Source organism: Phocoena phocoena, chromosome X (genome assembly GCF_963924675.1).
Source record: "Phocoena phocoena chromosome X, mPhoPho1.1, whole genome shotgun sequence".
NCBI classification, from domain to species: domain Eukaryota; kingdom Metazoa; phylum Chordata; class Mammalia; order Artiodactyla; family Phocoenidae; genus Phocoena; species Phocoena phocoena.
Window position 1 is genome coordinate 60,806,289 of NC_089240.1, and position 23,667 is coordinate 60,829,955.

The 23,667-nt window shown below is 46.9% G+C and overlaps 1 protein-coding gene across 1 annotated transcript; it reads left to right on the forward strand.

Annotated features, from left to right (window-relative positions):
* Nucleotides 1-2,295: 2,295 nt before the first annotated feature.
* On the forward strand, nt 2,296-23,512 carry GCNA (germ cell nuclear acidic peptidase). The gene is made up of 8 exons (XM_065900180.1): nt 2,296-2,342; nt 11,249-11,289; nt 14,846-15,043; nt 16,359-16,434; nt 20,250-20,394; nt 21,610-21,748; nt 22,749-22,953; nt 23,263-23,512. Exons 1-8 carry the CDS (start codon nt 2,296-2,298, stop codon nt 23,510-23,512), a joined length of 1,101 nt encoding a protein of 366 aa, XP_065756252.1.
* Nucleotides 23,513-23,667: the final 155 nt, after the last annotated feature.

Consider the following 23,667-nt stretch of genomic DNA (forward strand, 5'->3'; position numbering starts at 1 on the left):
TCTCCGGAGTTCGGAGGGGTCTGGAAGCAAACATCATAGTTCAGTGTTGCCTGGCACTTCTGAGTTGCTGCCTTCCTCTCATCAAGGGGGTCTGACCCCTCCCCCACCCCTCCCTCCACCCCCCTCCCCGCACCTCCCCGTGCCTCCCCGCGCCTCCCCGCGCCTCCTCTTTGTTTGGAGGGGGGCTAATGGACTTAGTTGGGCAGTTCAAGCAAGGAATGGGGCTCACTTATCCAAGTTCTCACAAGGATGAAACTTTGTTCGGGAGGATTTGACTCGGTTTTTCCCTGTCGCCCCAAAAATTAATTTAGGGATCGCCAAACTACAAAAATGGGCTTGTACCCTGTGCGTGAAATGGTACGTTCCGGTAAAATTAGCGATACCTCGTGGAAGCGGTAAGCTCGATTCCGGAAGCACTATAAATGGGCGCCAAGTTTGAGTTCATAGCCGCGAAAATTGCCTGGTTTACCGCACTGTGATAGGTGGGTACAGGGAGGGCGGGAATACGTCAGTTCCTATCTCCGGCCGAGCCTGGGCTCTATAAAAGCAGCGTGTTTCACAGTTGCTCGGCACATTGCACACCTTCCACTCCCAGTCGGAGGGGAGCGGCGGCGATTCGATTGGGCCAGAGGCAGCAGAAGCAGGTAGGTGAAGGGAGAGTACCGAAGCGGAAACAATCTTCACGCTCGTCCTAGTTGAGCTGACTTAAAGTTAGGACCACCATAAGCCCTGGACACTGTCCGTGAGCCTTGGAGACTGAGATTTTGGCAAAATATTTTGCCCGTTTCCACTTAAAGCTTTTGGAAGAAGGAATTTTTTTGTGTGTGTTAGTGATATTAACTCCGGGGGAGCTTAATTCTGGGGGATGGGGGGCAGAGATAACCAGTTGGTGCATTAGGGAGTAGAGGCCTAGGAGGTGGCGTACAGTTGTAGGGGGGACTCTAGGCCTGAGTGGTGGAGGGCCAGCAGGCTGATAGAGGTTGGAGTAATGTGTGGAAGTAGGGGCAGGTGGAGGATGGGTAGGGGTGTGCATGGTGGGGGGGTCGATGCCTGATCAGCTAGGGGCAAGGGACGGACGTGGGAGCGGGGAGCGGAGGAGTCAAGGCCCAATTGGTGCAAGGCCGGCTGGGGGCGCTGGGAGGCGAGATGGGGGGATGGGTCTAGGACCCATGGTGCAAAGCTGCCAGGAGGGGGGAGGGGTCCAGGCCTGTTGGTGTAAGACCTGGGGAGAGAAGGCGAGAGTGGGGGGAGGAGTCGAGACTTGATTGGTCCAAGGCTGGCTGGGGGGGCGCTGAGATGGGGGAGGGGCCTAGGCCTAATGGTGCAAAACTGGCTCCAGGCCGGAGTGGGGGAAGGGTCTAGGCCTGTTGGTGTAAGACCTCCTGGGGAGAGGAGGCGGGAGCAAGGGGATGGAGGGGTGTGTGGGGGGGGTGAGTGGAGGTGTTGAGGTCTGAGCAAGAGGGGGGAGGGGTCTAGGCTTGATTGGTGCAAAGCTGGTGGGGGGTGGGGGGTTGGGGGCAGGGAAGAGGTGGAGAGGTGGAGGGGGCTTAGAGAGGAGGTGGAGCCGAGGGGTGGTGAGGCGGAGTGCGGAGGAGGGTTTGAGGCCCCGTTGGGGCGGAAGTTGGTGGAGGCGTGGGGGGAAGGTGACCTGATTCCCCGTGCGAGTAGGGGGATGGGGAGACTGTGAGTTGGATTGACGTGTGTGTCGGGGTGTGGCCTGGTCTGTGTAAGACTGACTATGAGCAGGAGTAGGGAGGTGGTGGAGGGTACGGGGGTGGCGGGGTGTGGGGGGTGGGAGCGTGTGAAAACCTGATGGAAGACTTCCTTGGGGCATGAGGCGGAAGTAGGGGGAATGAAGATGTGGGGAGAGGGGAGCGCCGGTGGTGATGTAGGGGGTGGTGGGAATACATTTAGGGTCAGAAGAGCATTGGGCCGGGGACAGAGTAGTACATTGCTAAAAGCCTTACAGTGGGGAGAAAATTGATCTGGGGGCTGATAAATGAACGATTGTCCTCCCTGCACATCTCTATAACAGGTGGTGGTTGAGGCGGCTTAACATCAGGGGCCACTATGGGCTTTGGGCTTTCTAATGGATAAACGAAGAACCTTGGTGGGGCAAGGTGGGAGAAAGGTCAGCAATAAACAAATTTAAATACTTCTCATTTCATAGAGCAAAGTTTTGGCTTTAAGTTGGGGTGAAGAACCTGCTCAAAGGTAAATGCAGAACGTAGAAACATCTAACTGGTTCTGGTTTCCTTTCAAACGTATATCCTTGTCCTGACTACAGACGCGGACATGTCCAAAGAGGAGGATGGGCGTTGGAAGAACCAGGATGATGATTGGTGAGATTTGAAAAATTCTCTTTTCTCTTAGTTTAGTCTTACTCTGTTGGCAAAACGACTTTCTCAAAAAGTATATGTTTATGTCGCTTAGAGTCTACAGAGTGTATAATTTGGTTAGTCATAAAATGAGAATTGTGAAAAGGGAGCTTAGAATCATGGGAGTCCAGCTTCTATCCAATGCGTGAATCCTCTGTATAACAGCTCTTTTAGTGGCCAGGAGTGTACAACTTCATGAAGCAACACAATGCAGTGTTGAATATGTGTAATTTCTAGAAAGTTCTTCATTCTGGTGAACTTCAAATCTGTCCTTTTGTTACTCCCAGTGTTCGCAGTGCTGCCCTCTTGAGGTACGCAGGTGAAGTATTTTTCTTCTCTGGGATAGGTATTTTAGGATAGTTGCCTCATCTCCTCTAAGTCTTCATTCTCCCGGAACACTGCTCTGTTTTCCTCCTTCACAGGTAAGATAAGCATACAGATAAGTGTCTGGTATGGGAGAAAGTAGAGACCATAGAAGAGAGAGTCTGGAAATAGACCCCAATACATATGAAAATTTAGTTCATGATGAAAAAAATGACATTTCAAATCACTGGGGAAAAGATGGATTCATTGACAAATAATTCGAAGATAATTGGTTGACCATTTGGAAAACAATAAAAATTGGATTCTTACCTCATCACTCCTTATACCAAAATAAATTACACTTGGATAAAATATTTAAAAATAAAAAAATGAAACCATTAAAAATGCTAGAAAATATAGCTGGATTTTGTTTCCAGTAATTTTGGAGTGGGGAAGGTCTTTCTAAATTTGATATCTAACAAAAGCATAAAAATGACAACAAACTGGAAAAATATTTTTATTATGATAAAAGGCTATCTTCCTTAATCTACAAAGAACTTTTAAAAGGAACAATTATGGAGTTCCCAGGTGGCCTAGTGGTTCGGATTCCGGGCTTTCACTGCCATGGCTGGGGTTCAGTCCCTGATCGGGGAACTGAGATCCCACAAACCACGTGGTGTAGCCAAAAGATAAATAAATAAAAGCAACAATTTAAAAAGGTGAACAAACAGAAAATGAGCAAAAGTTTTAGAAGGTAGTTCTCAGGGAAAAAAATACAAATGGCCCATAGACATTAAAATTTATTCAACTTTTAATTTTATTTTACTTAAAGAAATGAAAGAATTTTACATGAGTGAGATACCATTTTTCATATATCAGATTGGCAAAGATTAAAAAAAATTTTTGATAATACCCAGTGTTGGCAAATTTGTAGGGAAATTTCATACAGTCATGGTGGGACTATAAATTGGTGCAACCTTTTTTGGAGGGCAATCTGGCAATGTCAAAATTTTAAATGCCCATGTCCTTTGGCCCAGTAGTTTCACTACTAGGACTTTTTCTTTCATTTTTAGGACAATTTTATTTTATTTCTGTATACATGTACTCACATATACATAAGTGCAAAAATGTGGTTGCATCATACATGTTCTTTTTTTTTTTTTTTTTTTTTTTTGCGCAGTACGTGGGCCTCTCACTGTTGCGGCCTCTCCCGTTGCGGAGCACAGGCTCCGGACGCGCAGGCTCAGCGGCCATGGCTCACGGGCCCAGCCGCTCCGCAGCATGTGGGATCTTCCCAGACCGGGGCACGAACCCATGTCCCCTGCATTGGCAGGCGGACTCTCAACCACTGCGCCACCAGGGAAGCCCTGCCCTTTTGATTTTTAACTGTAAACTCTGCATCCTCAAGTCCTTTCCCCTGTGGTCCCTTTCTCAGAATTCACTTTCATATCTTTAAATAGAAATATACCACTTGGCAAAAAACAGGCTTCTCACTGATAGCTAATGATACTCAACTAACATTCTTGTCCGGTCTTTGTAAAGTACGGACTGAGCAGCTTGTGCCTTCTAATTTTTCTTCTCCTACTCTATTGTGATCTTCGTTTCATAAGCCCTTAAAACCTTTTTGCATTTCAGAAACTCTGATTGATGGTTCTTTTTATTTGAGATTTTTGACATTTGGTTGCTTATGACATTAGTAGCCTTTCTTTAAAACAGAATGTATTTTATTTTGCAGTTGCATTCTTACTGTGGACTCAAGCAGTGATGAAGAACTTGCTTACTGTAAGTAGAGTCCCCTCAAAGCAGTAATTTACAATTTAAAGCATAATTTAGCCATGTCTCTGTAGAGATGACTAAAATGTGATTTGGGACATTTGATGTAAGCTGTCCTAGGTTTGTCTCCTCTAGGGCTCGTTCTAGATTGGCAAAGCAAAGTTTGTTTCCCTACTATGAGGAGCAGAGGAAGTTCTTTGTGCTGCTTTTCCAATTTGCTTCCTTTACTTTCTTCATTCAAGGGCTCCTTACATTTATTTCTTCTCTCTCATGGGAGATGTAAGAGTCCACCATAAATTTTGACCAGCTGTAATTTATGGACTTTGGTTTTAGGGAGTTAAAGACATGGGTAACCAGATTTGATTATGCTTCAAATGCTTTCTGATGCCCTGTTTCTTTCTCTGTGTCAGTTGTGTCTGGAACGAACCTGCAGAAAAGGAACATCAGGTGAGTAGGAGAATTAGTGAAATTTGACTTTTTTAAGGAACGATGTTCCTGGTAAGATGACTTAAGAATAAACATCACATTTTCTCTGTGAATCCTATGTTCAGGGTCATAATGGGTGTTTGGTCTCACAACTGGGTTCAAAATGTATTTCTTATCCTTGGCCCATTATTTAATTGGGCAGTTTCTTCAGAATGTCTCTCTGGGGGGCTTCCATGGTGGCGCAGTGGTTGAGAGTCCGCCTGCTGATGCAGGGGACGCGGGTTTGTGCCCCGGTCCGGGAGGATCCCACATGCCGCACAGTGGCTGGGCCCGTGAGCCATGGCCACTGAGCCTGCGCGTCCGGAGCCTGTGCTCCGCAACGGGAGAGGCCACAACAGTGAGAGGCCTGCGTACCACCAAAAAAAAAAAAAAAAAAAAAGTCGTCTCTCTGAACCATCCCTTAACTTCCAGTCTCTACTATAAGGCCTTTATCAGTTTTTACTCTTGTATCTGTGCGGAGCTTTTTTTTTTTTAAATAAATTTATTTATTTTATTTATTTATTTTTGGCCGCCTTGGGTCTTCGTTGCTGTGCGCGAGCTTCTCGTGGCGGTGGCTTCTCTTGTTGCGGAGCGCGGGCTTCAACAGTTGTGACTCACAGGCTCTAGAGTGCAGGCTCAGTAGTTGTGGCGCACGGGCTTAGTTGCTCCGCAGCATGTGGGATCTTCCTGGACCAGGCCTCAAACCCATGTCCCGTACATTGGCAGGCGGATTCTTAACCACTGTGCCACCAGGGAAGCTCCCGTGCAAGAGCTTTTTAAGTGGGCTCCTCACCCTGATTTCTTCCTCCTCTGATCCAGTCTGTATCGCACTTCCAGATTAATCTCCTGAGTCACTGCTTTGATCATACTAATTCTCTATCCAAGTTGCTTATCCTAGGGAAATCAAACTGGTAAACCCAGTAGGTAAAGTCCTCTGTGATCCAGCTCTAACCTGTCAGCATTATCTACTACTTTTCCTATTTAGGAGCCCTCTGCTAGATGAAGGGGTGTTGCCCAGGTGCCAAACTATAGGAAGTGCTAAGAAAAAAAAAATTCCTGGAATAAAACTGTAATAACTGTGGTTTCCACATCAACTCCTTGAATTCCTGTAGAAATATGAATTGACCATTCCTGTCCCCCACCCACCCACCCAAGGCGAAATAGTGCTGTCAAGTGGGAAAATGTTTTTCTAGCTAGTTCTGATTTACCTCTGTTGATTATTTTTGCAACATGCAAGCCACCAAGCTTGACACCAATGTGTGAAAGTGATTTAAAGTCAGCAGTTGCAGTCAGCTGAAATACTGGAACTGAATAATGCATTGTATAAAGCTATCTATTGGAAACGATCAGTTTTATTATTTATACTTTTAAAGTTAGGTTTATTGAGGAATGACTTAACATACAGAAAAATTAACCCTTTTTGGGTATACAGTTTGATGAGTTTTGACAAACGTATGCGGTAGTGTAACCATTACCACAGTCAAAGATGCAGAATTTCCATCACTGCCCCTTACATTTTATTTTTATTTATACTTATTTATTTATTTATTTTTTACATCTTTGTTGGAGTATAATTGCTTTACAATGGTGTGTTAGTTTCTGCTTTATAACAAAGTGAATCAGTTGTATATATGTTCCCATATCTCTTCCCTCTTGCGTCTCCCTCTCTCCCACCCTCCCTAACCCACCCCTCTAGGTGGTCACAAAGCACTGAGTTGATCTCCCCGTGCTATGCGGCTTCTTCCCACTAGCTAACTGTTTTACGTTTGGTAGTGTACGTATGTCCATGCTACTCTCTCGCTTTGTCACAGCTCACCCTTCCCCCTCCCCATATCCTCAAGTCCAGGCGGTAGCAAAGCACCGAGCCGATATCCCTGTGCCATGTGGCTGCTTCGCACTAGCCCTTGCTGCTTTTAATATGTTTTCTTTGTGTTTAATTTTTGACAGTTTGATTAATATGTGTCTTGGCGTATTTCTCCTTGGATTTATCCTGTATGGGACTCTCTGTGCTTCCTGGACTTGATTAACTATTTCCTTTCCCATATTAGGGAAGTTTTCAACTATAATGTCCTCAAATATTTTCTCAGTCCCTTTCTTTTTCTCTTCTTCTTCTGGAACCCCTATAATTTGAATGTTGGTGCGTTTAATGTTGTCCCAGAGGTCTCTGAGACTGTCCTCAGTTCTTTTCATTCTTTTTTCTTTATTCTGCTCTGCAGTAGTTATTTCCACTATTTTATCTTCCAGGTCACTTATCCGTTCTTCTGCCTCAGTTATTCTGCTATTGATCCCATCTAAAGTATTTTTCATTTCATTTATTGTGTTGTTCATGGTTGCTTGTTTCATCTTTAGTTCTTCTAGGTCCTTGTTAAATGTTTCTTGCATTTTGTCCATTCTATTTCCAAGATTTTGGATCATCTTTACTATCATTATTCTGAATTCTTTTTCAGGTAGACTGCCTATTTCCTCTTCATTTGTTAGGTCTGGTGGGTTTTTATCTTGCTCCTTCATCTGCTGTGTGTTTTTCTGACTTCTCATTTTGCTTAACTTACTGTGTTTGGGGTCTCCTTTTCGCAGGCTGCAGGTTTGTGGTTACCGTTGTTTTTGGTGTCTGTCCCCAGTGGCTAAGGTTGGTTCAGTGGGTTGTGTAGGCTTCCTGGTGGAGGGGACTAGTGTCTGTTGGATGAGGCTGCATCTTGTCTTTCTGGTGGGCAGGTCCACCTCTGGTCGTGTGTTTTGGGGTGTCTGTGGACTTATTGTTATTTTAGGCAGCCTCTCTGCTAATGGGTGGGGTTGTGTTCCTATCTTGCTAGTTGTTTGGCATAGGTTGTCCACCACTGTAGCTTGCTGGTCGTTGAGTGAAGCTGGGTGTTGGTGTTGAGATGGAGATCTCTGGGAGATTTTCGTCGTTTGATATTATGTGGAGCTGGGAGGTCTCTTGTGGACCAGTGTCCTGAAGGTGGCTCTCCCACCTCAGAGGCACAGCACTGACTCCTGGCTGCAGCACCAAGAGCGTTTCATCCACTCGGCTCAGAATAAAAGCGAGAAAAAGTAGTAAGTAAGTAAGTAAGAATGCAAGAAAGGAAGCAGGGAGGGAGGGAAGGAAGGAAAGAAGGAAAGAAGATAAAGTAAAATAAAGTAACGTGAGGTAAAATAAAATAAAGTTATTAAAATATAAAATAATTTTTAAGAAAAAAGAATTTTTTTTAAAGAAAAACAAAAAAAACGGATGGATAGAACCCCAGAACAAATGGTGGAAGCAAAGCTATACAGACAAAATTTCACACAGAAGCATACACATACACACTCACAAAAAGAAGAAAAGGGGAAAAAAAATCATAGATCTTGTTCTCAAAGTCCACCTCCTCAATTTGGGATGATTCATTGTCTATTCATGTATTCCACAGATGCAGGGTACATCAAGTTGATTGTGGAGCTTTAATCCGCTGCTTCTGACGCTGCTGGGAGAGATTTCCCTTTCTCTTCTTTGTTCTCACAGCTCCTGGGGCTCAGCTTTGGATTTGGTCCGGCCTCTGCGTGTAGGTCACTGGAGGGCGTCTGTTCTTTGCATGGGGTTAAAGGAGCAGCTGCTTCGGGGATTCTGGCTCACTCAGGCCGGGGGAAGGGAGGGGTACGGAGTGGGGGGCGTGCCTGCGGTGGCAGAGGCTGGGGTGAAGTTGCACCAGCCTGAGGCGCGCCGCGCGTTCTCCCGGGGAAGTTGTCCCTGGATCCCGGGACCCTGGCAGTGGCGGGCTGCACAGGCTCCCCGGAAGTGGGGTGTGGAGAGTGACCTGTGCTCGCACACAGGCTCCTTGGTGGCGGCGGCAGCAGCCTTAGCGTCTCATGCCCGTCTTTGGGGTCCGCGCTTTTAGCCGTGGCTCGTGCCCCCGTCTCTGGAGCTCCTTTAAGCAGCGTTCTTAATCCCCTCTCCTCGCGCACCAGGAAACAGAGGGAAGAAAAAGTCTCTTGCCTCTTCGGCAGGTCCAGACTTTTCCCCGGACTCCCTCCCGGCTAGCCGTGGTGCACTAAACCCCTGCAGGCTGTGTTCACGCTGCCAGCCCCAGTCCTCTCCCTGCTCTCTGACCGAAGCCCGAGCCTCAGCTCCCAGCCCCGCCATGGTGGGCGGGTGAGCAGACAGGCCTCTCGGGCTGGTGAGTGCCGTTCGGCACCGATCCTCTGCGGGAATCTCTCCTCTTTGCCCTCCACACCCCTGTTGCTGTGCTCTCCTCCGCGGCTCCGGAGCTTTTCCCCTCCACCACCCTCAGTCTCCGCCCGCGAAGGGGCTTCCTAGTGTGTGGAAACCTTTCCTCCTTCACAGCTCCCTCCCACTGGTGCAGGTCCCGTCCCTATCCTTTTGTCTCTGTTTATTATTTTTTCTTTTGCCCTACCCAGGTATGTGGGGGGACTTTCTTGCCTTTTGGGAGGTCTGAGGTGTTCTGCCAGCATTCAGTAGGTGTTCTGTAGGAGTTGTTCCACGTATAGATGTATTTCTGGTGTATCTGTGGGGAGGAAGTTGATCTCCACATCTTACTCTTCTGCCATCTTCTTTACGATCCACCCCTTACATTTTAAATGGTATGTCATGGATCCTTAGAAATATTCTGGTTTACAATATTATACATTATAGAGCCCTTGTTTAATAATAAATTTAAAAGTATCCAATTTTTAAGTAGAAAAATTGGTTTCTTCCTGCCTCCACTAGGTAGATGTTGAACAAATATGTAAAGAAAATCCATTTCAGTGGGTCTGCCAGGAGTGCCCACAGATCTTGGTCCAGACCCAGGAGGCTTCTGTATATGGGATATTGTAGGAAGGGTGAATTTGGGGAGGAAGGTGATGAGTTCAGTTTTGGGTATGCTGAAATTGAGGGGCCTATAGGCAGGGCTGATATTCAAAACATTTACAGTCAATAGATACAAACAGGGATTAGTCAGGATGGCTGCCTGACTGGTTCGAATAGACACCATCAATAAAACAGTTGGTGAGGCTGTACCTGTGGAGACTGACTAAAAATCGGCCCTCCCCACAGGATATCCAGGTAGGAAGCTGGCACTGTGGAGCGAGAAGTTAGAAGCAAAGTTGGGCTGGTGGATGGATAATGTTTACCCAATCCTTAGGAATTAATTGGATTGGCATGAAAGGGGTGTCGATAAAGCCTGGGAACGAGTGAGGAAGAGAATTGAGTGAGAAGGAGTGGGCAAAAAAGGTGAGAAGAGAACCAAAACCAAACAGTATCCCAGAGATCAAGAAAAGAGAATTTTAAGGATGGAATGAATGGTCAACAGGAGAGCAAAGGCCCATCAACTTGGCAGCTTAAGCTGTGACAAAGCGAGAGAGCGGCATGGACATATATACACTAGGACACGTAAAATAGATAGCTAGTGGGAAGCAGCCGCATAGCACAGGGAGATCAGCTCGGTGCTTTGTGACCGCCTGGAGGGGTGGGATAGGGAGGGTGGGAGGGAGGGAGATGCAAGAGGGAAGAGATATGGGAACATATGTATATGTATAACCGATTCACTTTGTTATAAAGCAGAAAGTAACACACCATTGTAAAGCAATTATACGCCAATAAAGATGGAAAAAAAAAAAGTGGTGAATATGGTGGAAATGGATGAATAGATTTGTGCCTGTAACGGGTACAGACAAGTCCTCTAGCAGTGTTTTAAGTAGTTTTCTGTCTCATCATAAAGGTATATCACACTTATCGTACACTGTTTGGGAAATACAGAAAGGTGGAGAATTTCAGCCTTCTGGAACCTCTGACCCAAATACCTGGGCCAGCTGAGAACGACGGTCCCAGAGGCATGCTCACCACCGGCATCCTGGGTGGCACAGGGATACTGCTGAGTTGGACTCCTGCCAAAGCAGTCCATCAATTAGAGAGGGCGGTGCTGGCTTCGGGCTGCAAAGAGTGGCGCCCAGGAGAAATCTCCCTGCCGAGGCTGCCTCTCTGTATTTGTGGCAGGGGGATCTCAACGTGGATAAAGAGAAATGGCAATTAAATAAACCTTTCCTTAATCAATTTCCCCCTACGCCAAAACTATTTGAACACATACCGACTGACAGCCCACTTCAGTCTCTCAGTACTTGACACATTCCTCCTTTTGAAAGGATTGAGATGGATGGAAAGATTTGGTATGAAGACAGGAAAGATGGAAAATCAGGAGTAACAATTGAGGAGTTCTGGAGAAGGGGAACAGAGTTACTGTGGAAAACCAACAAGTCATTTCAAAGTGATTATGCTCATTGGAGCAAAGGTAGGAAATGCTATGAAAAGAAGAATGTTGCATTCATGCTTCTCTTTTGTTTTTCCCTGTCTCATCGCTCAGCTACGTGGTGATCAACTCAGACTCTGATGATGAATACCTCTGTGAGCAAAAGAGAGCTAAGATAGCTGAAATACATTGCAAAGGCAAGTATACTACTAACTTAGAGAAGATGCAGCCTCACCATGCACAGTCATCTCGGGATGAAAGTCAGCAAATGTTCTATTCTGAATAATTTCGTAGTGAGTGCCACTGTTTTTTCCTCCTATGTGCTGGATGTGGATATGGCTGGGTTCCCCGCACCGCCTGGTCAATTTCCTAACATAGCAGCGACTGTTCTTGCTGCCTTAGACCCCAGGCATCGCCCTCAGTAGAGTTCTTAGCTACCCAGCGTTACATCGCGGGAGCAGAGGGAAGTCAGGAACTCAGCCTGATTAGCGTGAAGGTTGCCCTGCTCCTCTGCCTTCCGCTCTTTTCCTCTTTCCCTGTATGTGGGGATGACAGACAAGGAGCAAGGAGGAGTAAGAGACAGGGGCTCATTCTTTCCAGCCTGATGGAGACTTGTGTGTGAGGCTTATGGGCCAGCTGGCAGTGACTTCTCAGAGGAATGCTTGTTTTCTCTGTCTAGCTGTTTGTCTTTGCCTTTTGCTACCCCCTTTATATTTTCTAGAGAGTCCTGTTTTTCTTAGAGCCTGTTTCCCATAGCAGGTCCTTGCCTCTTAGGAGTCAGAGGCCCTCATCACCTTTCGGGAGGCACGGAGTTTTACTCGCAGTTCAGAACCTGCTCAGTGGGTGTGAGACATAGGAAGACTAGGAGCTTCTTAAGCCTTTGGGGTAGTATTTTATTTTTCTTTATTTTTCTTTCTTTCTTTCTTCTTATTATTTTTTGCGGTACGCGGGCCTCTCGCTATTGTGGCCTCTCCCGTTGCAGAGCACAGGCTCCGGTTGCGCAGGCTCAGCGGCCATGGCTCACGGGCCCAGCCGCTCCGCGGCACGTAGGGTCTTCCTGGACCGGAGCACGAACCCGTGTCCCCTGCATCGGCAGGCGGACTCTCAACCACTGCGCCACCAGGGAACCCCGGGATAGTATTTTATTGATCTCTGTTTGCTAAGTACCTGGTGTAGGGAATGAGACACAGGCACCTACTTAAAGTACTGGCACCCTTAAAAATACTGGCTACTTCTTTGATAACTACCTCAGATGTACCATTGATACCAGAGAAGGGAAAGGAGAGGTGGCTTGGAACCCGCATTTCCTACTGTTTCACCACCTGTCCCCTCTCATTTCCTTTTTCCCTCCTCTCTAGCTCTGAGTGGATTGCCTGAGCAGGACAGAGGTCCAGGTGCAGAGTAGGGGGTGTAACATGACAAGCTCCTGTAATGCAGAGGGAGTCCCGAGGGAGGTAGCTTTAGAGTAGGGGCCTGAGTGACAAAGCCAGAGGCCAGTTTATCACCATAGGCCACCAGTTGCTAACTCCTTGAATCAGAAGATCCATCGTCTTTTGAGGATGAACTTTCAACTAAGGCTGCTCTGACCGGTAGCATCCATCCCAGTAGTGGGATGAAGAATGCTTCAACAGGACTGTCTTTGTATGTTTCTTTACTGTTCTCCACATGCCATTTCTTTTGTTATGGTAATGAATTTAGGCAGTTTTACAGGAAAAAAGGCCCAAGGAGCTTAAACACATACTTCCAACCTCACTTGAAACCTTTGTCAATGTACAGAGTCATTTTTTACAGATTGTAAACAGTGTGTCCCTACTTTTTATTTATTTATATTTTATTGAAGTAGAGTTGATTTACAATGTTGTGTTAGTTTCAGGTGTGTTAGTTTCACAGCAAAGCGATTCAGTTATACACACATGCATATATATATATATATATATATATATATATATATATATATATATATATATTCCTTTCTTCTGTTCTTTTCCATTATAGTTTATTACAAGGTATTGAATATAGTTCCCTGTGCTATACAGTAGGTTCTTGTTGTTTAGCTATTTTATATATAGTAGTGTGTATACGTTAATCCCAAACTCCTAATTTATCCCTCCCCCCAACACCTTTCCCCTTTGGTAAACAGAAGTTTGTTTTCCAGGTCTGTGAGTCTGTTTCTGTTTGGTAAATGAGTTCATTTGTGTCCCTACTGCTTAGAATTTCAGCTGCAGGTGGGAAAACTTTAACTCTTCTAGGAAGGATGACTTTTTACCATAGGAACACCCACTGCTTTCTCTTTCCTTATTGCATATCTGAAATTTTTTGATAATTAATTTACATCATAGATGAGACTCAAAATATATTATCCCAAATCTGCAATTTTAGGATACAGAGTTTTTTGCACCATAAAGATACTTTCACAACTTGCTCATGCTGTGGTTTATATTTTTTACATCCAGAATCATAGAAACCTAGAAGTTGAACCCTGAGCAGACTGCAGAGAGCTTGAGTCTTAGGCACGTTGCCCCTGGTATCCAGATGAAGGGATGGATCCTCAGTGAGGGCAGGGACAGTCTCAGTGTTCCCAAGGCCTTTCAGTGCTGGCATCAGAACTTAACTCCTTACTCTGACATCAGTGGTTTTGAGAGCTTCGGACTTACGGAGTAGTTAACAAAAGAAATTTTGGTGACTAACATAGAGTTGCCAATTTTTAATTTGTCTAATGATGGAAATAAACTCCAACTACCATCTATCACCATAATTTCATAAGGTAAAGAGCACCAAAAGTTTAGTCAGGACATAATCTCAAAATAAAGGACAGTCCTTTAAATTATAGAAAGCTAGCTTGATAGGGGAAAAAGAAAAACAAACCCACTTTATTATTCTAATTTCTCTTATTTTGCTCTGGCCCAGTGAAAATATACAAGTTTCGGACCTGTGGGAACCCCTGAGCACCTACAGAGAAATGTGATTTGAAAATTGCCTCTGGGTTTGGATTGCTATTTTATCTGTCACTGTTCTCAGTAAAATAAAAAAGTAATAGAGGTAAAATCGTCTAAATAACTGATTCTTACCAAGGATTCATTATATCACAGTTCCTGACTTGTTTAATTTTTTTTTTAAATTAATTAATTTATTTTTGGCTGCACTTGGTCTTCGTTGCTGTGTGCGGGCTTTCTCTAGTTGGCGGCAAGTGGGGGCTACTCTTCACTGTGGCGTGTGGGCTTCTCAGTGTGGTGGCTTCTCTTGTTGTGGAGCACGGGCTCTAGGCGCTCAGGCTTCAGTAGTTGTGGCTCGCAGGCTCTAGAGCGCAGGCTCAGTAGTTGTGGCGCACAGGCTTAGTTGCTCCGCGGCATGTGGGATCTTCCCGGGCCAGGGCTCGAACCTGTGTCCCCTGCATTGGCAGGCAGATTCTTTTTTTTTTTCTCCTGTACGTGGGCCTCTCACCACTGTGGCCTCTCCCATTGCGGAGCACAGGCTCCGGACGCGCAGGCCCGGTGGCCGTGGCTCACAGGCCCAGCCGCTCTGCGGCATGTGGGATCCTCCCGGACCGGAGCACGAACCCGTGTCCCCTGCACCGGCAGGCGGACTCTCAACTGCTGTGCCACCAGGGAAGCCCCTGACTTGTTTAATTTGTGCTCAATAATCTGAACTTGAGTTGGGGGTGTGGGGGTGGAGGGAGTATGTTTATACATCATTCTGTCTCTTGAATTTCAGATGAGATTCTGGAAGTGTCTGATACCGATGAGCAGCCACTCCAGGAGTCTCCAATACTTATCACTGATGATGATGATGATGATGGTTTGGAGGGCCCTGTGATAATAGATGATTCGTGTGATGAGGACCAAACTCCCTCAAATGAGATAAAGAAGAATGAGTTTGCTATCTCCCTACACAAACCATCTTATGATGTTGGTAAGCAGGATCCTGGGGAAAATGTCTGCCAGCCACCAAGTGATGAGCCTAAGGCTGAGGTAGAGATTTCAGTTGGAAGGTTGTCAAGTGATGAAGAGCCTGTACGTTCGGTGGCAAAACCAAGGAAAAGGAAAAATAAAACCAGACACATACCTGTGACACCTGGTAAGCCAATCAAACCAAGTATGCCTGTCCCACTAAGGCTAGCGCCACAAGTGGGTGCCCTTTCCCCCGTATATGTCTGTCTTGTCGAGTCTGCTTGTCCTGTCTACTAACCCTCCGCTATGTTTCAGCAGCTTTCTAGTGGCCGAGGGAGGCAGCCATCCCAGTGAGAAGGCTCTTTCTGGGGAAGGGCGAGGAACACCTGTGTCATCCTCATGCTCCAGTGTCTTAGTATCTGCCGTTCCATCCATTGGCAGTGCTTTATCCCTGCAATTTTTTGTTCTGAGGATATCCCATTTTTCTTAGGATCCAGCCCAATTGCCACTTGCTGTAGAAAGCCGTAAGTCCGAGGTGCTCCTCCCTCCCAGGTTCCCAGAGTTCCTAGGCCCTGTCACTAGTAAAGCACTTACACAACTGTGTTAAGTACGTTTCTGAATCTGTCCTCCCAGTAGATAGTGAGCCTTTTCTTTTTTTGGCCACATCACATGGCATACGGAATCTTAGTTCCCTGACCAAGGATCGAACCCGTGCCCCCTGCAGTGGAAGCACAGAGTCTTAACCACTGGACCGCCAGGGAAGTCCTGATGGTGAGCCTCTTGACGGGAGGGCTCTCACTCATCCTTTAGTCTCTCCTGGAGTCTAGCCTGGTACTTGGCACGTACTAGACGTTTAATAAGTTTTTTAGATAAATGAACGAAGGGCACTAACTCCTGATACGTGAATTTCTGGCTAGAGCAACCGGCAGTATGGGTGCTAGACAAAAGGGGAAAGATTTGGCTTGCACGTTGGATGAAGGTGCCACCTAGGATGGGGGCCATTTTCCTCAGAGTGAGTGCGTGAGTTATGCCACACCATTCCTGGTACTGCACGTGCCTCGGTCGCCCCCACAGTCTAACCTCCAAAGGCATATTCATGTAGCCTCATAATAGTCCTCAGCGCCTAGGACAGAATCCTATCCCGCTTACTCTGCTTACTCGCGTAGGTGAAATCTTTCATGCAGACTAACGGAGGAGGGTGCCCGCTTCCGAGAGAAGCGTTGAGTGTATATGTGCTGCTCTGGGCTTGGCTGTGAGGGCTCCTCCTGAGATTACCTTTCTGTGAGTTGCTGGTTGGTACCAGTTTTCAGGGTACAAACAAACTACTCTCTTTTCAGTTGTTAAAAGAGCAAAGAAGTATGGGACTTCAAAGAACAAACCCGGAGCAGCAAAATTTGAAAAATGCGAGTCTGGGTATGTATGTACTACTCACGGTCAACGGCACAGGAGTTGACTGCATAGTTGTCACGTGCAAAGTTGTCCACTGGGCACGTGTGGGGGTTTTCAAGGGGATGAAGAAGTCTGCTGGGGCGGGGGGCACAAGTTTTACCTCCCTGAATGGGGAGGGCAGAAGCGGCAGGAGGAGGAGAGGAGGAAGGGGGGGGAGGAGCCTCAGTGCCCTCCCTCCCCCTCCCCCAACAGAGCCGGGGCGTGGGCACTCTGCACAGATTTCAGCGATTCTGGGCAGACTGGAGCCTTTTTGCCCTCCCCCCCCCCGCCACAGGAGCTCTGACCCCTGAGGTTTCCTTTGTCCTTCCACTCAGATTAAACAATGATGTGTAGCTAAAGATCCTTTTTTTCAGGCCAGATGCAGCCTCATGGCCACCAGTTTGCACTGAACTAAAAGCAAAGGCAGTGGGAATGGTGAGAAGGCAGAACAGGTGTGTTCCCATCCATTGGAATTGGGGGGAGGCAGTCAAGGTTGTCTTCCAGGGTTTTCTAGTGTTCTGGATGGACCCTTATTCTTTTTTTTTTTTTTTTGCGGTACGCGGGCCTCTCACTGTTGTGGCCTCTCCCGTTGTGGAGCACAGGCTCTGGACGCGCAGACTCAGCGGCCATGGCTCACAGGCCCAGCCGCTCCGCGGCATGTGGGATCTTCCTGGACCGGGGCACGAACCCGTGTCCCCTGCATTGACAGGTGGACTCTCAACCACTGCGCCACCAGGGAAGCTCCTTCTTGCAAATTTTTAAAGCTTAAGCGTTAGGGTGAAATAAATAGTCTCTTTATTAAGCTATATGTTAGATATTATATTGATACTGAAAACAACAGGTCATTTAGACCACAGACATGTTAATGCTCAAAGGAAGCAAAAAAAAAATGCATTTTCTCACTTAGGTTCCAAGAACTTCTCACTTTTTCTCTTAAAAATATGATATAGTGAGCATACTTTTGTTTTTCTTTGCATTCAGGAATAATTTATACTTACATCTGAGTTATCTTACAAAAGAAGGGATATATTTGAAGGACTGTACGTTTCTTTTTTTACCTGTATTTTGGGGCAATAAATGCATCTATTTTTAAACATGTGGTGTTTTCCTTTTAAGAAATTTATTTATTTATTTATTTTTGGCTGTGTTGGGTCTTCGTTGCTGCGCACAGGCTTCCTCTAGTTGCGGCGGGCGGGGGCTACTCTTTGTTGCCGTGCGCGGGCTTCTCACTGCGGTGGCTTCTCTTTCTGTGAAGCACGGGCTCTAGGCACACGGGCTTCAGTAGTTTTGGCTCGCGGGCTCTAGAGTGCAGGCTCAGTAGTAGTGGCACACGGGCTTAGTTGCTCCGCGGCCTGTGGGATCTTCCTGGACCTGGGCTTGAACCCGTGTCCCCTGCATTGGCAGGCGGATTCTTAACCACTGTACCACCAGGGAAGTCCAATAATTGCATCTTAAGGGGAGAAGAAGAATGATGTGTCGGGCGTAGGGGCAACAGAGAAACTTGGACTTGAGCAGAGAGGCTCTCTGTTTCTGCATTTCTCTTCGGTTCGGTGCGTCATGTCTTAGATGGGCCCCCTTGCAGCAGAGCTTGTTCTCTGGATTCCTAGATCCATATTTAAGCTGCTTTGCCTCTAAGGGGCATGTGTCTTAGGTAGAGTGGGACAAATGAAGGAAGAAGCTGCTCCTTTGTGTCATTGTCCTCTGCCTCATATCAGGAGGCTGGCCTGTTTGGACTCTTCTCTGTTGCCTTGCTGCTTCCTGTTTCAGTCTGTAGGCTTCCTGTTGTGCTCAGCATTGTTCCTGTGCAGGCTGCTTGCTGGTCATGGTGTCTGATGCATGCGTCCGGGGTCTTGTTGGTTCCTCTGATGTGGAGATACTCAGTTTGCAGTAAAGCAGCATTACCACTGAAGTGAAGGCTTGCTAAGCCACAAGCTGCTTGATGTGAGTATAGACACACGCAGGGATCACGCTCTCTGCTGAGGTCTGCAGATGGTTTAGGTTTTTATCTGCCACCTTTTCTGATGCAAATTTGCTTTCAGGACTAAATAATTGGAGGCAGAAATATTTAGTCACCCTTATCAGACTGTGGGGCAAAAGTCCGTTACTTTAGCTGCCTATATCTTCTCTGGTACTTTCCCTCTGTCTCCACCCTGGGCAACTCTCATAGGGTTTTATTTTGTGACTTAAGGGTTAATGAGTGTCTTGGCAAAATCTCAGTCTCGGGTTCAGGTCAGAAACACTTCCCTCTGTTTGCTACTGGTTTATCATCTTTTCAGCTCTGTGGGCTCATCTCTTTGGACTCGTGGATTGTTCCAGCCAAGATAAAAATGTTTCAGTTTAGGGGCTTCCCTGGTGGTGCAGTGGTTGAGAATCTGCCTGCTAATGCAGGGGACACGGGTTCAAGCCCTGGTCTGGGAGGATCCCACATGCCGTGGAGCAGCAGGCCCGTGAGCCACAACTACTGAGCCTGCGCGTCTGGAGCCTGTGCTCCGCAGCAAGAGAGGCCACGACAGTGAGAGGCCCGTGCACTGCGATGAAGAGTGGCCCCCACTCGCCACAACTAGAGAAAGCCCTCGCACAGAAAGGAAGACCCAACACAGCCAAAAATAAATTAATTAATAAACTCCTACCCCCAACATCTTCTTTAAAAAAAAAAGTTTCTGTTTAAATAAATAGGTATTACATGTGTGAGTTTTTTATGGGCTCAGCACTATTCTTTGTGCATTTGAATTAGGCCTTGAAAGATGGGGCAGCAATAGTGGTCTAATGGAAATACCGTGAGATTTGGGTCAAAAGATTCAGTGTCTGTGAAATTTGGGTAAGACATTTAACCTCTGAACTTAAGTTTAGTCATGTGCAAAGTGGAGATGGTAAGAATAGTAGTAGCTTCTTTGGAGGGTGGTCGTGAGGATTAAATACGATGATGCAAAAGGAAGTTCTTAGCAAATGATGAAGTGCTCCACAGAGGGTGGGTCTCAGTAGAGGTGGAGGTGTGGCCATTCTAGGCCATGGACAAATCGGTTCATGTCCAGGGAACATTTAAGTTGCCCAGTTTGGCCAGAGTAGAAATGATAGCTGGAAACAGAGGTTGGAACCAGGTTGACCTGGGCCTTGAATGTTAGGCCAGACAGTCAGTGAAAAGCCAGGGAGGGACAACATTGGAACATGGCCTAGGAAAATTAATCTGGAGAGAGGTGTGTGTGTGTGGTTGGATTAGAAGAAAAAGAGCCTGGAGGTGAGGAACACAGCGGGATGCTGTAGTAGCAAGGCATAGAGGGGGGGACAGGAACTTGACCTAGAATGGTGACAGCAGGGTGGAAAGGAGGGGCTGGCTGGAAGAGATGATGTGAAGGAGACAGTGGTCTGCCTTTGTGCCTAGTTGAATATGGGGTGAGGGAGAAAAATGAATTTAAAAAGTCTCTGAGGTTTTTAGCCTGTTAGAACAGAAGTTGAACAATTAAACACATTTAGCAGGAGACATACTCCGGTTAGTAAGTTGGAAATTTGCACTGTGCTGTTGTAAACGCAGATCTTAGGAGAGAGGTGGAGACTGCAGATCCAGATGTGGGATCACCCCTGTTGAGGTTGGAACCATGGGCTTCACGTCTCTGACAGTGTGCGGGGAGTGACGAGAAAAAGGCTATGAATGGAATCTTATAGGAGATGCCCTTGTAGCAGGAGCTGGAAGGAAGAGGGACCAGCAAGTCTTCTCTAAGTCTCTCTTGACATGACCTGTATGTATGCATTTCTTCTACTGATTTCTTTCCCTCTACAAAACTCAGTTGAATTTACCTTTGCAGGCATTCTGAGTGCAAAATACCTGGGTGTTTCTTGCGTGACATTGAGAACTTAAAGCAGTATTCTGGAAAGAATTTCAAGCAAAATAAGGATGAACTGGTTCAGAGAATCTACGCTCTGTGTAACAGCTCTGTCTTTGATAAAAAGGTAGACTCGATGAAATAAGCACTTACTGAGCACCTGCTGTATGCCCAGCTCTCTTGGGAGCTGGAAGGTGTGCAGATGTACTAATTGTATATTTCCTGCCCTTGAGGAGTGTCAGTTTAGATGGGGAGGGGAGTTGAGACATGCATACGTGAAAGACACAGAATGTTTTGTGGGTTACAGTATATGGTCCAGACTGTTACTACCACAGGTGATCAGCAGAGGGAGAAGTCACCGAGAGCCTGAGCGGTTGGGAAATAGGATTGCCTGGAGGGAGTGAGACTTCTTCTGGGTCTTGAAGGATGGTAAGGGGAGAGAACAACAGTGGTGGGGGAGAGGGCAAGTGTTGAGGCTTGACTATCTGGAAGAGAGGGTTCGTGTTGAAGGATACTAGGAAAGAGCTGTGGGACCTTAGGCAAGTTACTGAGCCCCTGTTTGCTCATCTGTAAAACAGGGGCAGTCCTAGTACCCTAGTCCCTACCACCTACTACTTCACAGAATTACCGTTAGGCCTGGATAGGTGAATGCCCCTGAAGTGCCTAGAACAGGGCCTATGACATAGTGAGCAGTACACATTAACTAGCGTAGGGCTGGTTAATGGAGGGCCTTGGGAGTCGGGTTGGAGGAACTTAAATTGAAATCAGTAGGCACCACTGCCCAGGGATGGGATGTAACTGCCCAGGGATGGATGGGATGTGGAGTGCCTGCTGAAAGAAGTTGTTCTGTCAGTGGCCTGTGGTGTGGACTGGATCGGAGAGAATTTGGAGGCACGGAGACCTGCGGTCATGAGGTTTTCCAGACTTTATTGACTCTGGTGACAAAACTTCCTGCAGGGAAAGTTCTTAGATCTTTCTAAAGGTTCCCCAGCCTTTGGTGCCCTTCCTGATGACAGTGGTGTTACATCAGATAACTCTGATGAGTGGAACCTTAAGTGTTCTGAGTTGCAGTTTTAGTTTTGCCTCATGGCTCTCATGCGCGGGCTCCATCTCCTAGCCCAGCAGAAGTGTCCTTCTCTCCTTGGCTGCCCCCGACTTTTGTCTCCATACAGGGGAGCACAGAGCCTGCATTCACGTGCTTGCAACAGTCTCATCTTTACGTGGGCTTCAGCTTAGGTTTTATTCTCCCCAGAATGTTAGAGTTGCAAAACTCTTGAGTTGATATTTTCTGGTCTGCTTAGAACCACCTTCTGATTCGCTCTTGTTTGCTTTTTGTTCTCAGATGCCGGAGAAAATTGACATCGGCTGGAATAAAAAGATGCTGAGAACTGCTGGTTTATGCACCACCGGCGAGATTCGATACCCGAAGAGGGAGCGTTATGCTAAGATTGAGATTTCTCAGAAAGTCTGCGATTCTGCAGGTGATGGCAGGAGCCGGGCAGCTCCCCTGCTGCACTTACATCCGATATGGCGACTGGGAGGTTACTCTTGGGTGCTGGTGTTCTCTGGCCGCCTGTGTCACAGCTTTCCCTGTCACTCCTGGGTGGACAGGCCTACTCTGTGTTGCTTAGAGGACATTATTATTGGATGTCTCACCACCACCAAGAATCCAGTTCGTCCATATTTCTACCGGGCCTAACTTTCTCTCTGCAGCTCCCCACTGCCAGCAGCAGCATCTCCATCCTCCCAGTAACTGAGGTTCGAGGTCCCCTATATCTAGCCAATCACCGGATGTTCATAATGACTCTCCTATTATCATTCCTTCTCTGTCTTTGCCTCTGCCTAGCTATGGACCCTCATCACCTCACTTTTCTCCCTGCTCCATGCAGTTTCTTGCTAGGAAACCTTGGGCTTGCCAGTGCCTCGAGTGTGGCTTTCGAGGCCATCGTACTTTGCCCCCCTCCATGTGGCCAGTCTTGTCTCTCACTACTCCACCTGTGCTCCAGCCAGGCTTTCTTCCCGCTGGCTTTCAAAATGGACCACATGCTTTCCTGACCCCAACCTTGGCTCACCTTCTCTACCACACCTAGAAAGACCTTGATAATTTTGCCAATCTAGTCAATTGTTAAGGGCCCAGCTCAGATCCCAGCTTCTCCACGGAGCTTCTCCTGACCAAACCCCACTTTATGCTCCTGGAGGGCGGCGACCGGGTTTCAGCTGGATGTATTTCTAGCAGTGTCCCACAAAAAGAGCACATTGGAGCTTTTCCAAAAACACTTGCTCCGCTGACGCTCTCTGCCATTAATAAAATCGGGTTGAATTCGGTAGAAATTTCACCTTCAGAATCCTGGGGCGATAACACTCCTGCCTGCCCACATACGCTTATGTGTCTGGTGGGGTGGAGAGTCTAGGGGTGGTTGGGTAACAGACCAGAAGGGAATCGGTTTAAGCCTCATGATTTCTTTTCATTCCTCTTCTAAGACCGACTCCGGGATACTTTGATCCATGAGATATGCCACGCAGCCTCCTGGCTGCTCGATGGCATCCGTGATTCTCATGGTGATGCATGGAAGTATTATGCCCGAAAATTGAATATGGTGCACCCGGAGCTGCCCAAGGTCACCCGTTGCCATAACTACAAGATTAACTACAGGATTCATTATGAGTGTACTCAGTGCAAATTCAGGTAAGACCCTTCTCCTCAGACTTTGTCCACTTAACGTTTTTACTATGGCCTCCACGTAGTCTTCAGTGGTTTTATCAGGAAGTACATGGCTATCTGACTTGAGGAGTAAAACTTCTCTACTCCTTTCCATGTCTTCTTTGTCCATTCTCTCCTTCTTTGAGCCAGCCTGACCACGGCCACTGCCTGGTGCCCCACTTACTGAGATCCCACGGAAGAAGTCTGGCTGTGGGCTCAGGGGCAGCAACTCTGAGAAGATGCGGAGGTACAGTGACTGATTCGTTTGCTGTGTGGTGTTTCTTTCCTCCTTAGGGTCGGCCGCTACAGCAGATCATTGAACACCGAGCGCTTCATCTGTGCCAGGTGCCGGGGCTCTCTGGTCCTTCTGCCATTAACTCGTAAAGATGGCACCCCCATTGAGCCCCACGTGAGACCTTTTGCCAAGTATGTGCAGGAGAATTACAGAATAGTCAGGAAGGAGACGGCAGGGATAGGTCACGGGGATGTGATGAGAAAGCTGAGCAAGGATTTTACTGCCAAAAAACAAAGCCAGGTTCGTTGAGGTTATCTGAGAATGTATTTGTGTGAGGTGAATCATCTATTGCTAAGGAGTTTTAGAAAGATATCTTCGATGCTGTGAAGTTATGAATATTAGAATTTAAATCCTTCTTTAAAAGCTTCCTGTTGTTAATGTTTGTTCTTCACTAAGAGTTCTGT

Excerpts from the sequence above, each read along its gene's own strand:
- GCNA (XM_065900180.1), top strand. The coding sequence starts at position 2,296 with ATGTCCAAAGAGGAGGATGGGCGTTGGAAGAACCAGGATGATGATTG. Across the intron at positions 21,749-22,748 it reads GAAAGTCTGCGATTCTGCAG|ACCGACTCCGGGATACTTTG; the intron begins GTGATGGCAGGA and ends TCCTCTTCTAAG. Across the intron at positions 22,954-23,262 it reads TGTACTCAGTGCAAATTCAG|GGTCGGCCGCTACAGCAGAT; the intron begins GTAAGACCCTTC and ends TTTCCTCCTTAG.